Here is a 17899-nt window from a genome sequence, read left to right on the forward strand (position 1 = left end):
TCAGCTGGCTAAAAATACACTCGGCTGCAGCCAGATTCATCAGGGACGGTACCGAGTACTGGCTCGTAACAGGCTGCACGGGCGCTCCAACTTGGCAGTCGACCCAAACGCTGCACCTACTCCATCATCTCTCTCCAGCACTTCTCAGACGTGGGATACATAAAGTCAGCGGCCTCATTTTGGCTCGCAGACGCAGGTCATGTCTCTTTCTCCTCCTCACAGATCCATTCAGACTTACCAGAAGGCCTGCATGATATTTGAGAGTAAAACAGGACAGAACGCCATGAGAGCCGACATACATGAGGCCAGTTTTCCTACGACGCGTTCATGTCACGCAGGCAGCAAATGGCTCAATTTCACTGAGGTATCCTAATTTAATGAATTAGTTAATTAATAGTCATGCTTTGAAACCTCTGAATCCTTATAAATCAATAGAATAAGGGAAATGAAGACCATACGTTGGTCTTCATGTGATGAACGGATCACGAAGGTGCCGGCGCGTCCTGCTTTGACCTTGTAAACTCTCGGATGACCTGTGGCTCCGAACAATCACGAGGTCTCTGAAGCGAAGCCAACAAGCTCTCCGCTGCTCGTCAGCGCTGCCAGACAGAAAGGGGACCTCACCATTTGACCCGCACAGAACAATTGAAAGTTTATGCGAACAATGTGCGTCTTCTCTTTGGTCTGGAACAATGGCGGCTTTAACGGCGGTGGCTTTTCAAACCCCCCTGATGCTGCTCTCAAGAAGAGGCAAGAAACAAAAACAACAACTCACCAAATAGATAAGAAAGAGCGAAACTTAGAACTGAAACTACATGTGAGAACAAGGTGAGATCCGTCATTTATTCCTTTTGTTTGCAAAGATTCTCCTCCCAAGTTAAAATCTACATGTTAAAGCAGGGAGGCTGGATTTCGCTGCCCGAACTCAGACATGTCGCTCCCACCAGGGCAACGGATTACACCGAGTGTTGGTTATTTCCTTCTTCCAGTCACGCTCTTCATAGACACAAGCTGTGGCAGGATGCTGACGGAGATACTGCATGTAACGAGCTCCATCTGGCATCGGACGCCCGTCCTAAACGCCTGCTAACAACCAAACCAAAGACACGGTTGTTTGAAGAAAACTGAGCAAAAGCCGGACAACGGGCGGAGACACAGGTGGGTCTAATTTAATACAACCGACGCTCTCAGTGACTTGGTGTTTAAATCTGTGAGGGCTGCAGTCGCTAACCTCATGCACCAACACCTTTCATCTCACACAGTTTTCTCTGCATTTATTTAGTATTTGTTCAATTAAACTGGTTCCGTTAATCTTGTCTTGTTAATTTGAAGTAACTTAGCTAGTTGTGTGCTAGCTTCCGTCCCCGCCGCGGGTCGACTGGTCCGATCAGCATTTGAGTTCCTTTTGTCAGATTATTGTTGAATTGGGAGTTGCTTTAAGACCCAGTAATGATCTGAGTTTAGCTTTGTTTCTTGACCTCTTTTTGGTTGAATAAAAACCTTTTTTTTTTGCAGTTTCCGTGTCCTAGTGCTTGACCATCTGGGTCTCCCAGAAAGTCAGAGATAGCAGCAGGAAAACAACTCACACAGTTTCATTTAACCTCAGACGTCGACAGAAACTGGAAACATTTTTACAAGATACAGACTTTTTTATCGGAAAGCAAAGCTGAAGAAACTAGTGAAGGGAGATGGCAAAACTTTAATGAAGCTCTTTTGTGTTTTTGTTGTTTTTTTTAACATTTCTTTTTTAACTGCATCCTCAGAGCGCCGTTTATTACAAGGTGATCTCATTTGTCAGCTTTATTAAATGTGTTAAGTGACATTAGGCATTGCAGCTATTAATTCAAACAATAACATTTACTTATGTGAACCAGTTTAAGGCGGCTTTGACACAGATTGTTGCGGACTACGACCGACGCACACGCCTGCACATGAATCCTTGCTAACCCCACTGTAGGTGTCACTTTCAGATAGTCAATACTGTAGCATGCTATGGTATCGCACTTCCTGTTTAGACAGTCAGGCCTGGTGCTGTTTGCATGCAAGAGCAATTACCAGAAGAAATACCAAAGAAGAGGAAGACGGCACGACATTAACAGTATGAGGCGGCGACGAGTGATCCAAAAACATGACGGGCCTTATTGGCGCCAGCAGACGCGTCTCATCGATAAAAACGTCAGGGCTGGATCAAAACAAAGCCACACTGGGGTTTTGTGATGACTTGGCATTCAGGTAGTCTCGGAGAGCACTGACCCAATAACTCATCTCCCTGGACCTGGTATGAAAACCTAAAACGGCTGTAAATGACCGGTTTTCAGGTTTTACGCAGACGTGAGGTCACTGAGCAGGAGAGGCATGAAAAGGTGCTTCCATATCCATACGTTGCTCTTCAATGCAGCTTTCCTGTCGAGGCCTGGTGTCTACATGGCCGTAAGCGACTTGACTGGAGACCGCTGAGCAGGGATTGTGCCTTATGTTGGTCACGGGAGGCGAGGAACGAGCTTTAAGGGTGTGCTGCGGCAAAACCTCTTCCCATTTCACACCTACTAATCCTTGTTGAAACTGACTGCAGCTCGCAGGTTATTGGATCTAGAAACTTAAAAACTGAACAATAACCCTTCCAAGCACCGTCTTCTATTTTAGGAAATATAGTACTTTATTTCACAAATGCATTTAGATTGACGATTATTTGTGTGGCAGAAGGAATCTATAAATCAGGTGAAAATGTAGTAGTGTGACAACATTCCTCGTGAGCTAGAAGTGAAACACATCTTCACCAGCTTGGGTTAATGCACCAAAACAGCAGCGACTGAGGTCAGGGGTGTGGCAGGAGGCCTGCTGTTCACGCACCACACTCCCTTTTCCTGTGCTGTACAAGTGCCACTTGTGTTAACCACATTTAACTAAAAACATGCTTTCCGATCGCAGTCAGGTGTCATCAGATCAGATACTCCTGTAACTATTCAAGTTTAGTTTATGTCATTTTAAATTGTGGACTGTTTATTTTTATTCTTCTATGCCAAAAACACAAAAAACAAATATGTCTGGAGCCGCAAAAAATGAAAATTCTTGTCTAAGCCTTAGAATGAAGACAACACATGTTGCATGTTTCTATATTAGTTAGAACTGGGGGGTGATTTTTTTTTTCATTATGCACTTCGAGAAAATAGTCGAAATGTTGAGAAAAAATTTAAATGTCGAGAAAAAAGTTGAAATGTCGAGAAAAAAGTTGAAATTTCGAGAAAAAAGTTGAAATGTCGAGATTAATGTCGAAGTACAATCTTGAGAAAGAAGTCGAAATGTCGAGAAAAAAGTCAAAATGTCGAGAAAAAAGTCGAAATGTCGAGAAAAAGTCAAAATTTAGAGAAAAAACTCAAAATATAGAGAAAAAAGTCAAAATTTCGAGAAAAAAAAAGTCGAAATGTCGAGATTAATGTTGAAGTACAATCTTGGGAAAAAAGTCGAAATGTCGAGAAAAAAGTCGAAATGTTGAGATTAAAAAGGAAAGGAAAAAGGAAGAAAAAAAGAGAAAAAAAGAAGAAGGAAAACAGAAAAAAAAGGAAAAAAAAAAAAAAAAAGGTCAAACATTTTTGAAAAAGCTCCAGGAGCCACTAGGGCGGCGCTAAAGAGCTGCATGCGGCTCTAGACCCACAGGTTGCCGACCCCTGTTCTATGCCATTACTTGTATTTTGCACCATGCATCAGAGAGGACTGTCATTTAATTTGTGCTGGATGTCGAACATATTGCATATCTGACAATAAAGCTTGAAACTTCAAATGTAGGTATGAGCAGACGCTAAAAGAGTGAAGGCGACTGACCGTCGCGGACTCCTTCCAGCGGGTAGAAGAAGGCCACGAGGAGGTTCATGAGCACAGCCAGGTTGAAGGAGATGCTGCTCCAGAAGGACATGTTCCTGGAGCACCAGTAGAGGATGGGCTGGGCTGGAGGACGGGGCATTGAAGCAGAGTTAAGAAACAGAAGAGCAGGACAGAACAAAGGAAGGCCGCTGCAGAAGGAGCGAGCAGCACCACATCCAGAAACCTCCAGTCCATCACCGCCGTGCGTGGGCTGGGAGAGCAGTCTGGTTACACAGTAAAAGCAATCATACAATGACGTCAAATGTTAGTCCACACAGATATTGTGCAATTTCTTTCCCTCAAGCTTCAATGACTATTAGTCAAACCTGAAGAAGATAAAACAACCAAACACTGCAACTTATGATTTGGGGCCATGAGGTTTCTTTCATGTTTACTTGCTCAGTTGAATTATGCAACGAGCAGAGACGGTAACAAGACGGTAACATCAAACACCCAGGACGTGGTCGGAAAGCTAATCCAGCATTTTAGAATAATTGGGGTGGAACAGATTAACCAAACAAATGGAGTTGTGTGGTTGATACCACAGCTGTAATAAAAACACATCATCATGAGGGATAAAAAACAAACTTAAATCCCAAAAGAAAGGCTCAACATGAAGAGCACCATGCAGTTTGAGTTCATGCACTAGCTCTGAACTCAAACATCGCAAGTGAATGTTTGTCCTCGAGCTCGACCCCAGCACTTCTAGACCTGAGGTCAAAAACTGGTCCAGCCGGGACCCGGTTTTAGTCCTCGCAGGTCGGTATGCAGGCGCAGTTTAAAGCCTGCACTGGGGACTGACAAACGCATGCAGATGCACATGCACGCAGCCCACGTACACACGGTCAGGAGGCTCGCTGGAGTCGCCGGCGCTATTTTGAGCCCAGCTATTCATTAGAGGAGCAGAACTGCGGGTGGGGACTTTCTTTCGCTGAGGAAATAACTGCATTCATGTCAAGCAGCTTGTGGACGAGTGGAACAGAAAGGTCTCCCGCCGCGTTGATTCATTCATTTAGGAAACTGGAGGTTTATCTCACAAGTTTTCACACTGCAGATAACATCTGTGACGGCCACGCTGGGGGACACACCTCGCCACGCCGGGCCACGCCGCTCCACAACCAAGCCAGGCAGAAACAAAGCGGCGCTGGCCGCAGAACCGGTCAGGGGGTCAACAGGGCCAAAACGAAGCCTAGGTTCATCTTCAGAACCAATGCTTTTCCATACTTTCCCTGATATCCCACATGATGACGCGTCCGTGACCCGCTTTGATACTTAGGCAGTGAAGTCGAGGAGGTTAACCCTTTAATCGCATTAAAACGGAGCAGACTCAGAATCCCGTTAAGGCGGGTGACCGAGTTAAACCCCCAGAAATGTTCAACCCGCATTCTTTTCTTAGTTTCTCTTTTTCCTTGCATGACTAACGATAGCGTACCAGCGTGCAAACGCCAAGGGAGCGCACATTTCCTGTTCGTTCACGTGTCCGCGTGTGTGTCCCAACCACACAACACAGCTCTTGCTTTGTTCTCCAATTTCAGCCGTTAACAAATTCACCTCAACAGTGACAATACATTACAACCTAAAATCAAGAACATTGTTACTTAGATAGAATAAACTTATCAAGATCTACACCACCGTTCCTCTTTCATCCCTCCAGGGTTCGTTCTTCTGCCCTCAAGACAGATTATTGGAGGAAATGTCCACGTTGACCTGATATGGCCCATGTGGCATGTTAAGATTTAAGGACCAGAACCCAAAACCCATCTGACGATGCAAACATCTGGGTTTGACTTTGTGTTGCATGCAGGTATTTTTAAATTCCTCGGCTTTTTGGCGAAGCCACCGAATGTTTGGTTGTGGTTATTTACTGCCTGTCTGTGTTATTAAATTGGATTTTATTTCCATTGCTGAATATTTTACTGCATTTCATCAAGTCCATAAAGATTAACTTCTCCTATCTTGATAGAGGAGTGGGCTCTAATCATATGAAAGATAGTGTTTGGGAAATCCTGCAGGGTCACATGGTGCAAAAAAACAACCCAAATGACACACAGAGAAACTTTGTCTCCAGTTCCTGATACATGATGGAAACAAATTAGCTCGATGCCTGGAGGGATGCACGAGGAAGCAGCGCAAAGCACTGGAATAGAAGAAGTTGAGGAGAGATTACGCACAGGGAACCGTGTTTGGGTCTCCGGGAGCCTCCTGAGTCCCTCGCAGCTTCTTCTGCCAATTCATCTCATTGAAGAGGTCCTCTGCGCTCAGGAAGAAGTCATTGATCTTGCTGCCCTGCTCGTCCCGCTCCGTGGTGTAGTACACTCGCAGCTTGGACTCTTGCGTGAGGAACTCGCAGATGTTGGGAACGGGAAAGACGATCTGCTCCATGGTGCGATCCAGCCGTACAATCTGAACACAACCGTCAGTACAGGCTGGGATTGGCAGGAGAAATATGCAGTTGTTTTCTTTTCAAGGAGAACCGAAGTGGCAGTGCATGCTGGGAAAACTTAAACATCGTTTTTCATACATGGGTCAATGACGTGACGCCTTTATTTTCTTTCTTTCAAAAAAGGTTTAATTGAATAAAATACCATATATATGACCTACCTGTCCCACATATGGACATATTTCCCACATATTTTACAAAAAATACTAGTTATTTGGGATTTTGTTGTTGTTTTAAGCGTCAAAATGTCATGTGGTGCGACCGTCCGACCATGACTCTTGTTTTGAAAACTTTTTTGAAATCACTCTAAATGTATTTAAATCAATCTTCTGCCCTATCTGGCATGATTTCCAAAATGTCTTGTAGTGTATAAGATTTATACACATTTATATTTATATTTCCATCATAATATACAAACAAAGTTTGTCTGATGTCCATTTTATGAAATATCATGTGATGCGACCATTAAAATAACCACTTTTGTATAAAACTGAAAACTTGTAGATGTTAAGGAAATTAATTTATTTTAATATGAATCATGTTTGCACCACATGACCTTTTTTTTAAGGGTAGTGCCAATTCATCTTCAAAAATCACTTAATTTAAAAGTTTTATATGAATTTATGTGTACACAACATTCTTAATGTTTGAACTACTGCAATAGATATTCTTTTTTTTATTATTTTAAAATTGACCTGTTGAAAAACCTTATTCGTCATTGACCCACATTCAGATGTGCAAATGTGATGCAAGTCATTCTGCCACAATGAAACTTAAAAACAAAACAAAAAACGGAGCCCCGTTGATCTGCACATGTCCCCAGAAGTTATTTTACACACTTTCTTAAAGGAGATTTAGGAAAAGCCAACTCTGTTCCGAGTGCATTCATAATTTACAATTAGACGCGATCAGTTTGACGCTTCCAGGCCGACATCAAAGAGGACGTCACTGGAGAGCAAACTTCAGACACACCGTCGGGTTCAAAGAAGGCTTTGTGGTGTGTTGCAGGTCAGTTTAATGTTTTAATTGTAAATTTGACCCTGTAGCAAAATCTGCAACTCTTCAGAGAAAGAGGTAGTCGGAGTCACTGACATGAAGCAGCTCTGTGAATTCATTTTTTCTCTGTTCTGACTGTGAAGACAGAAAACGAGGCCGATGGGAAGCTCTCCGTCTTTCAGAACGATGGAGGACGACGGGATCCTGCTGGTTGTTAATCAAATCACTCTGAAACTTATCCCAACCATGTCATTTGCCACTTCCTGTCACATTTGTCGTGGACTCTAAATGAATTAGACCCACATATATAAGCACTCCATTCACCGTCGTCTTTGGTTGGCTATTGCTGCTGGTGTTGAAGGCCCTGAAGGCTTGAGAGAAAGGTCACACGCGAACACACAGCAGACAGTTTCCAACTAATTTAAAATGAACCAACAGCAGGAAATACAAATCTACAAGGAAGTCGCTGACCTCGATCTGAGCCGTGTGTTTGGCGTAGAACTCCAGCGCCTCGTCACCTTCTCCATACGTGCCCCCCGGCTTCAGCAGCTCCTGCAGCTCCTTGTTGTGACGGGCCAACTGAAACACAGCAGTGACACATATGTCTCCAAAAGAAAAAGTAGAGCCGCCATACTTCACCTGAGCTGTTGCTATTACTAAATCAACAAAAACTGTTCAGGCCGCCCATGAAAACCACGAGACTGCGCAGGGGAGACTGATGGATTCCTCCTCATGACCTCCACCTTTTCTTTCAGAGCTTTAACACCAGTGGGAAATTCATACAGAATGTGATGTCATTGTAGCGTTCTAAGAGTGCTTTTGATGACCTTGTCCTCAATGCCACCTTACAAAACAGGTCTGAGAAACTGACTGGAAGACGCCCACGTTACATCACTGAGATGGATTATAGTCAGTACTGGAGTTGAGGAGGGATGAGGGGAGATGAGGGGGTATGGCATCCCCCCCTGAAATAAAAACGGTCCAAATCATCCCCCCTGTAAAACTGCCATCCCCCTTTCCATCCCTTATGTCATTTCATCAATGAATGTGGTTTTACTGCAACATCAACATTTAGAGTCATCACCAGAAAAATAACTTATTTGACAATTTTCATCTGTTTCAAGTAAATTTTCACTTAAAATAAGTAGAAAAATCTGCCAGTGGGACAAGATTTATCTTCTCATTACAAGCAAAAAAATCTTGTTCCACTGGCAGATTTTTCCACTTATTTCAAGTGAAAATCTACTTGAAACAGGTGATGAGTCTTGTTTTAAGTGTAATAAGATTTTTTTTACTAAAATGAGACATTTTAACTAGAAATAGGACAAATTCTTATTTTGAGTTTTCGCAGTGATCCATTTGACTTATCCTGTGAAGGACAGAGTCATATTGATAAGTTCAGAAAAGTGTTTTTTATTGTTGTGTTTTGATGTATTCGATGTAAGCCCAGTGGATATTTAAAGCTTACAGAAGGCTGCATTTAACTGCTGCTATGTCATTCCTGCAGTATTTCTGCAGGTGTTTTGGTCACTGCTATTATTTGTAATATATTATATTATTTGTAATCAGCACAAATTATCTGTCCCCATATGATAAAATCCACCATCCCCCCTGATTTCTTTTTACAACTTGATTACTGATTATAGTTATGTTTAATCTATAATTGATTTAACAGCTAATTAATATAATTCAAGTCTGACAATCCTTGTTCATAGACTCCATCGTGTGTCAACGCATAAACATCCTTTCCATGAGAGCTTGGTTGACAGCTAGAGGCTTACCTGATGTGCCAAGATGTAGATATTATGACCAACGTTGCGGGGAGAAGCAGAATGCTCCTCCTCTTCCTCCTCCCCCTCCCCCTGTGGCTCCTCCACCTCTATCTCTCCTTGCATGTAGGCCTTTTTGATCACCTCCACCTGCAGGAACACGCCGTCATCAGATCCTCCATCCCACAACATAGCACCACTTGCAGGACCTCATACAGACCAGCTCCTTCGGCCTCATGTTGTACAGTATCCTCTCTGCATTTTCGCTGTCATGCCGGCTCTCCATGATGGCGAGAAGCAGCTTGGATGCGTTATTCTGCAATGAGACGACGGAGCGCCGAGAGTAAATGATGGTAAATTAACATGGGAAAGGAGTGAGGTTGTGGAACAAAACGTTAAGGTGGTTCCACCATTCATGTCCACAAGTGTCATCAGTTTGGCTTCTTAAGTGATTGCAGTGTCTGACTTTAGTCAGTCAATGCTCAGTAAGTAATTACTCCCTCTCTCAGTGTCAGTTATTTCAGTGAGCGTTGCGGGTTTCTCCTTTCTTTAATGGAGGGGTTGCAACAAACTCACCCGGGTGTACATGTAAATATTCTTGTGTCGGGCTAGGGCTAGGGCTGGGCGATATATCGAGATTTTAATATATATCGATATATTGTCAAACGCGATATGGTACGAGACAATATCATTTATATCAATATAGCTTATTTTGTGACAAATTGACTTGAATGTTTTATTTGAGATTATCACAAATGTTTTGTTATTTGCACAACTGTCAACCTCAGAAAAGTCTTTTAAAAGTATGAAAAGTATTTTAATTTAATTGTTATGCAGGAAAGGGATATTTGTTTTATTTTATTCAAGAAGCATTTTTATTCTATATATTCAGGCAGTTTATTTTTATTTCATTTGTTTTATACATTTTGATATTGTGCAGACCTCTGTTAATAAAGGTACCTGTGTGACATTTGGCACGAGGCTTTGTATTAAAACTGACTGTTTTTTTAAGGGTTTGCCTCAGAAAAAATGAAGCTAACAGAGATGCTATGCTATAATGCTTTGGGGGAAACCCCAATTATGGCACAGAAAAAATATCGATATATATCGAGTATCGCCATTCAGCTAGAAAATATCAAGATATGACTTTTGGTCCATATTGCCCAGCCCTATGTTGGGCCAAGAGTCATTAAATGCGTGAGGCAGCATTAGCTCTTATCCTGCCACACCAGGTCAACCCCCCTGTCATGACCTCCAGTAATTTGATCATCTTTTGCAAATGAGTTGCTTCAACTTTAGCGCTTGTGGCAGCATGTTGTTAAAGATTTTTTTATAGCAACAGTCAATAACAAGTTTAGTCACGGTAATTCTGCGTCTGAGTGAGCGACTATTCCCCAACCGATCCCCCAACGTCCAACCTAAAGCTTACAGGACTAACTAATTAACCTCCATCAGCCCAGTATTGGTGATCAAGTCGTCTTGTGATGCTCTCGTGTGGACATGTGACTTCTGTACGAAAACCACTCAATCAACCAGCAGCACTAATACTAGCCTGGTATCAGAAAACACCAAATTAATCAGTGAACACTCACTTTGAGCTCCAGCACGAGGTCCATTCTCTTCTTGCCAAGGGGGTTGATGTCATTGAGGATGAGTGCAATGATGATGTCAATGCCGTTACACTCATGGGTGGCAATGCAGTTCTGAGGAACAACAACAAGGAATCACTGTAGACTAGGAATGGGCGATATTTTACCGTTCACGATAAACCGTCAAAAAAATTACCCACGGTAAGAATTTGTCATCTCACGGTAAAAACAATAAATTCCCGTTGGTGACGTTTTGTGTAAAGCTGATTTATGGTTCTGTGTTAAATCCACGCACAACATACAGGAAGGAAGGAAGGAAGGAAGGAAGGAAGGAAGGAAGGAAGGAAGGAAGGAAGGAAGGAAGGAAGGAAGGAAGGAAGGAAGGAAGGTGAAAGAAAGAAATGAGCCAAAAAGAAAGAAAGAAAGAAAGAAAGAAAGAAAGAAAGAAAGAAAGAAAGAAAGAAAGAAAGAAAGAAAGAAAGAAAGAAAGAAAGAAAGAAAGAAAGAAAGAAAGAAAGAAAGAAAGAAAGAAAGAAAGAAAGAAAGAAAGAAAGAAAGAAAGAAAGAAAGAAAGAAAGAAAGAAAGAAAGAAAGAAAGAAAGAAAGAAAGAAAGAAAGAAAGAAAGAAAGAAAGAAAAGAAGCCAGAAGGAAAGAAAGAAATTAGCCGGAAAGAAAGAAAGAAAGAAAGAAAGAAAGAAAGAAAGAAAGAAAGAAAGAAAGAAAGAAAGAAAGAAAGAAAGAAAGAAAGAAAGAAAGAAAGAAAGAAAGAAAGAAAGAAAGAAAGAAAAGAAGCCAGAAGGAAAGAAAGAAATTAGCCGGAAAGAAAGAAAGAAAGAAAGAAAGAAAGAAAGAAAGAAAGAAAGAAAGAAAGAAAGAAAGAAAGAAAGAAAGAAAGAAAGAAAGAAAGAAAGAAAGAAAGAAAGAAAGAAAGAAAGAAAGAAAGAAAGAAAAGAAGCCAGAAGGAAAGAAAGAAATTAGCCGGAAAGAAAGAAAGAAAGAAAGAAAGAAAGAAAGAAAGAAAGAAAGAAAGAAAGAAAGAAAGAAAGAAAGAAATGAGCCGGAAAGAAAGAAAGAAAGAAAGAAAGAAAGAAAGAAAGAAAGAAAGAAATGAGCCGGAAAGAAAGAAAGAAAGAAAGAAAGAAAGAAAGAAAGAAAGAAAGAAAGAAAGAAAGAAAGAAAGAAAGAAAGAAAGAAAGAAAGAAAGAAAGAAAGAAAGGATGATGAGATAGATTTATAGTTAAAAAGGTGGAGTTGAATTGGTAATCTTTTTATCGTAATTTTTATCGTTATCGGGATAAATGCCAGAAATGATCGTGATAAATTTTTTAGTCCATACCGCCCATCTCTAGTGTAGACTACAGCGGGTAGGAACCAAACACAGGCTCCTGACACCTGAGATACGCAAAACACACTTACGGATTCATATTTTCATGAAACTGAGTGACAGTACAGATGCCAGCACCACCAGAGTTATCCGGTCTAAAACGCAACATGTAGTCAGTCTGACACTTGTCAGAAACATTTAGTTTTACTTGATTTTTCGTGGAGAAGTGGAAGTGGGAAAAGAAAGTGCATCCTCTTTCACTCTTGGTTTTAGCCACCAAATCATCTGATCCTGACCGTGTCTTAAAATGAGGTGGATACAACGTTTAACACTTGGTCTCAGCAAAGACTCAGGTCTCTTGGTCTGAGACATCAGTCCTTTAATCCTCTATGTTCTTTAGGTGATAACAGGCTTCACAACTGTCTTAATGTGGCGATTAAAGTTCAGGTCTGAGTCCAGAACCAGTCCCAGATTTCTGGCTTTGTTCTTGGTTTTTATCCTAACTGCTTGAAGCAGAGGGCTGACTTTTAATCTTTCTTCTTAGGGTCCAAACACTTTTATTTCTGTTTTGTCTTCATTTAACTAAAGAAAATTCTGGCACATCCATTTTTTAACCTGATCAATGAATTTGATCAATGATTGAATTGGATTATAGTCTCCTGGCAAGATGGCTGTATAGATGTGTGTCATCTGTGTCATTCCACATTTAGTTCTTTTTCATAATTTGAGCAACTGGGAGCATTTCTATGTAAAACAACAGAGGCCTCAGGATTGAACCTCGAGGAACTCCACGTTATTTTTGTTAGCTCTGATTTTTAGTGACAAAATAGTCCCTGTCTTTTAGATCGGATTCAGGGCCCAGGCAAGTGCTGAGCCAGAAAGTCCCACCCAGTTCCTAAACCGGTCTATCAAGATTTCTGGCTGACCAGAGATCCAGTGAGACCAGACTGACATGTTGCCACTATCAGTATTTGAGCGGATGTCATTTAGGACCTTTACTACGGCTGTCTCAGTGCTGTGATGTGGCCGGAAACATGACTGGAAGACATTAAAACAGTCATTTGTTGTAATAGGAGGAGAAGGAGGTCTATTATTTATTGTAAGGAGGTCTGAGGACATACATGTACAATGTGCAACACTTTTACGAAACCTTTTTAGCAGAGCATCAAAGGCAGCCGGCGGTGGAAGTGTGTGTGCTCAACAAGGTGCTAAAAAGGTTCTGATGTCACAGAACATCAATTACCAGAAAGCAAATACAGACACATCATCCATTGCTAAAGGAAGTTACACTAACAGGAAAATATTACCTACCAAAACATAAAAAAACCACAAATGCCACGTAGGTCTAACAGCTATTTTGTTTGGGCATCCCCCCATTTCTATCCGTCCAAACCAGCAAACAACAGTGTAAGTTTCAGTATGAAACTGTGCAAACAGCTTTTTGAAAAGTCTCTATCTTTCTTTTTTTCTTTTTTTTTTTTAAACAGTGTGCTTTCCACGTGCAAGTTAGTAGTTATTTTAACACAGTATTATTATTATGCATCTATTCTAAAGCTTAATTCTCACCCTCTTGCCATATTTGTTGTTTTTTATGTTTTTCCTCTATTTTATCTTCAAATCAGAAAACATCATTCACACACAACGACAGTCTTCAGAATCCTTCAACTGCAATCATTCACACCCTAAACCATGTGATCCTAACGGTTCACATGATGAGGAACGGGTCACCGATTAACTTGACCCCAGCGACTCCTAAGGGTCCAACCATCCCATGAGACTTTAAATGGATTTGACTTCCAGTCACTGGCTTAGAATTAACACACCATTTTAGAGGAGGAATTAGGCATCTGTGAGACCCTTAAGCACGCTGATTTCCTTCAATAAGCACTTAAATATAACCATAAACCGGACTGCAGAGTCTTCAGACACAAAAGAATTCCAGTTCTCCTCCTCGTTGTCTTCTCCTCTCCGTGAATTTGAACAAAGAGATGTGTTTAGTCTAGAAAGAAAGACCCCTTCTGGCATTTCTGGCAAAACTAAAATCGGTTCACACAATGGTTGTTTTTACAAGGTAGCTACTCGTTTTAGTCATGTTTGTGTCATGTGTGGCATAAACGGATGGGACGGCAGCAATAGTATAAAACACCGGTCATGTGGGAAGAGCCAGCTGTGTTTAACCACGTTAAAGAGCGGAGGTGTGGAAGCAGGGATGCTGAGGACGCTGCAGCTCCCCGGACTGGCAGGATCCGGGTGATGCGACCGAAGAAAACACAAACCCTCCCAAAAAAAAGACAACAGGGTTTCAGCAATGAACTGGGTTGATTATTAAACAATCCACCCAGGTGGCAGGTAGCTTGGCTCAGATGACAGATATTATTGATATTATTGACCTACAAAAAAGGGTGGGGTTTACTCACTTCCCAAGTCACCACCAAGACCACTACATGGATTCTATCGACCGTTTATGAATAGGAAATTGATTTTCATTAGCTTGTTTCCTGACAGTTTTGGTCTGGGTTTCGATTGTAATAGTGAGGGCCCAACATTATGGCAGGGAAGTAACCTCATCCTTATCCAAGCTCTGTGTTCAAGCTTTAGGTGCCAGTATAAAAATATCAATACTGATAAAATTCTTATTCCTCTCGAGAAGTTTTGGAGGATCTGGGAACCATTGCACTCCTTCTTACAGAAGCCTTAACTCAGCTTCTGCCCCTGAAGGATGAGGACTGCCTATTCTTTCTTTCACTTATCCCATGTATGTGCTCTTCGTTTACCTGTCTCTTAATTTTACCTATTTTACTTATTAATTGTATGCATACGTACTGCGCAGCGATTTCCGTTGGTTTAGGTGGGTTTTTTTTTTCTTTTCTTATAATTTTATTTTTATGTTTTGTTGTGTGTCATTTTGTTCTGTTCTAATGTTTGTACACATAAAATTGAAAAACCAATAAAAAGAGTTAAAAAAAAAAAAATACTGATAAAATGATTTGCCAAACTTTTCCGCAGACCCGCTGATGGCACCGTCAGTGGCTGAAGTAGTTATGCGTTTCCATTACTCCAGATATGCACAAAACAGAAATCCTGTTTATCACAAAAGCTTTTTGCATATTTCCACATCTCTGCTTTGGTTCCGGTCGCCAGTTGAATGCTACTTACACAAAACCACCACAATATTAACAGAAATGACCTCCGATTTGCATGTGATTCATGATCAGCCGGTTCTGGAGTGGATGAAGCTGATCAAACGCGGTGCACAGCCTTCACCTGGTTCTCGTGACAGGGACCTTGACAGTACTCGGTGAGGCTCTCCACGGTCTGGTTGATGAGGCCCACGTTTTTCTCGTTGATGTAGAGTCCAAGCAGCCCCAGCCCTCCCGTCGTGCTGCCACAGATGCAGTCCAGGAACTGAAGCGTCTCACACACCAGGTTGTAATTGTTCTTGTTGTTCTGGTAGCGCAAAAAGTTCTGGAGAACAAAAGCAAGAACATAAGAGACTCAGAGGGGATGTTTTGCTTCAAAGTTAAAAAGTCAGAGTGTGAGATGTGAGTGAGCAGCAGTCCAACAGGTAAGGGTTTGCTGAGGCAGCTGGTAGCAGACTTGTTTTCCTGTCTTTATCCTTATTCAGAGGTTAAAAAGCTGTGGTAGCTCATTGTACTTTTAAACTAAACTATCACTCATGTATCATCTTCAAGAATCATAGAAATATACAAGAATGATGTGACCACTACTGCAACACAGCTGGCAGCAAATCACGTCCAGCTGGCAGAGCAAACCGGATCAATGCATGAAGGAAACGTTCTGTCTGAGCTGCTGGAGCAAGCACACACACACACACACACGCACACGCACGCATACACACACACACACATACATACACACACGCACACGCACACGCACACGCACACACACACGCACACGCGCACGCACACGCGCACACACACACGCACACGCACACGCACACGCACACACACGCACACGCACACACGCGCACACACACACACACACGCGCACACACACGCGCACACACACACACACACGCGCACGCACACGCGCACACACACACGCACACGCACACGCACACGCACACACACGCACACGCACACACGCGCACACACACACACACACGCGCACACACACGCGCACACGCGCACACACCCTCATAGCGAAACCAGACCAAGACATAAAAGATATGGAAACAGCTGCATCAGGAAGTTCTGCAACTGGTGTCTGTTTTCAGCGTAGTTTCATTTCTGTATAAGAGTGTGATGATTGAACTTCAGAACACGGGCCAGGAAGTGTCAGCGTGTCACCTCCGCAAGGAGGGCCAGTCACAACAAGGCGGTGTGGCGTCTGACCTGCAGGTCTCTGTTGTGGTTCTCGCAGAGCAGCTGCATGAGACGCAGGATGGGCTGCATGATGGTGATGATGACGCTCATCTCGCCTTCGTCCTGGCTCTTATCGGCCGCCGGCACCGGGGTGCCGTCGGCGGCCGCCTGGTGCTCTTCGGCCTCGGCCTCGCGCTTGTAGGTTGTGAAGGCCTTTTTGGTGACCGTGGAGGCCTCCACCAGCTGCTCCTTGGCCTCTTCGGTCACCGTGGCGACCACCGGCACATCTTTCACTGACCGCAGGTAAGGAGAGGAGTCAAAAACCAGCAGCAAACAGAATAAACAAGCTGGACAAGCTGCATATCATTCATGTCATGATTCTGGCTTCATTGTGTTACTGCAGAATGTTTTTCCACAGAATTTTTATTAAAGGGGACCTATTATGAAAAACTCTTCTCTTGCTTTAACATGTATAAAGTGGTCTCTCCTCTCAGCCTGCCAACTCAGGCCCCGTTTACACATAGCCGGGTATTTACAAAAATTGATATTTCCCCCTCTACGTTTTGAAAAATTCCATCGTTTACACGAGATCGTTTTTCAAAATCTCTTCGTTTACACGGATCCGCATAATTACGCTATTAACGTCATGCCAGCCAATCAGAATCCTGGAAAAAACATCAACAAATGACACATGTAACTTCCAGTTAAGGCTGATTTGTGGTTCTGCGTTACACCAACGCAGAGCCTACGGCGTAGGGTACGCGGCGACGCACACCGTACGGCGCGCATCGCCGCGTACCCTACGCCGTAGGCTCTGCGTCGATTTAACGCGGGACCATAATTCAGGCTTTACTTCCAAGACGGAACGTCTTTCGTTTGGAGTGACAGAGAAGTGGAGTTACTTTTAAGTGTGACTTTAGAATATAAAACAGGTAAAATACAAGAAAATATTGACGGTGGCCAAACTAATTGTAAACACAGGTCGCACAAATGACGCTGGTGACGTTTCTGTTGCATAATGTGACGATCTGAAGCCTAAATGTCCGTTTTCCTCCTTTTAGACGCAAACGTGAAAACTGAGTTTTTGAAAATCTCCACTTTGGCTGGAGTTTTCAGAAATGATCGTTTTTGGTGACTTTGAGCTCCGTTTTCGTGTAAACGAACGGCCAAAACGCATGAAAGCGCCTCCGTTTTTGCTCCGTGTAAACGGGGCCTCAGAGAAGGAGGAAAGCAACCAAATTCTGCAGTGTCTGTACAGCCGCCCGGATGAGCCACCCAGTGTGATGTGGCTTCTACGAGCCGTTCAGATTCTGCTCCTGTCGTTACGTAACGACGGGAGCGATGCATGAAACCACGCCCACAACTAACTCCGCCGGCCGGAGCTTCCGCCATTTTTTTGTAGCGGTGTATCGCGTTATTCGCGTCATCGCGTCAGGCAGCCAATCAGCACAGTGCCCCATTATCATAGCCCCGCCCACTCAGAATCCCTCATAGATAATGAGGTTAGAGACTGGGAAGATAAAGACATGGCTCAGAGGCTGAATTTGTAATTTATTTAGCAAAAACAATCAAAACCTTGTTTTTAAGACATTCAAGG

The 17899-nt window shown here is 42.6% G+C and overlaps 1 protein-coding gene across 12 annotated transcripts in view; it reads right to left on the reverse strand.

Moving 5' to 3' along the window:
* Window positions 1-17899, reverse strand: part of LOC133448914 (inositol 1,4,5-trisphosphate receptor type 1-like) — a 116812-nt gene that overhangs the window by 25291 nt on the left and 73622 nt on the right. For all 12 annotated transcript variants that reach the window (XM_061727904.1, XM_061727903.1, XM_061727894.1 and 9 more), the window contains 8 exons: window positions 16333-16595; window positions 15242-15442; window positions 10656-10766; window positions 9284-9379; window positions 9076-9213; window positions 7766-7873; window positions 6030-6261; window positions 3820-3942 (listed from right to left, as the gene is read on the reverse strand). In XM_061727904.1, the coding sequence (XP_061583888.1) occupies window positions 3820-3942; window positions 6030-6261; window positions 7766-7873; window positions 9076-9213; window positions 9284-9379; window positions 10656-10766; window positions 15242-15442; window positions 16333-16595 (1272 nt within the window). The remainder of the gene's footprint in view (window positions 1-3819; window positions 3943-6029; window positions 6262-7765; window positions 7874-9075; window positions 9214-9283; window positions 9380-10655; window positions 10767-15241; window positions 15443-16332; window positions 16596-17899) is intronic.

This window comes from Cololabis saira, chromosome 8 (assembly GCF_033807715.1).
Source record: "Cololabis saira isolate AMF1-May2022 chromosome 8, fColSai1.1, whole genome shotgun sequence".
Classification (NCBI taxonomy): Eukaryota; Metazoa; Chordata; class Actinopteri; order Beloniformes; family Belonidae; genus Cololabis; species Cololabis saira.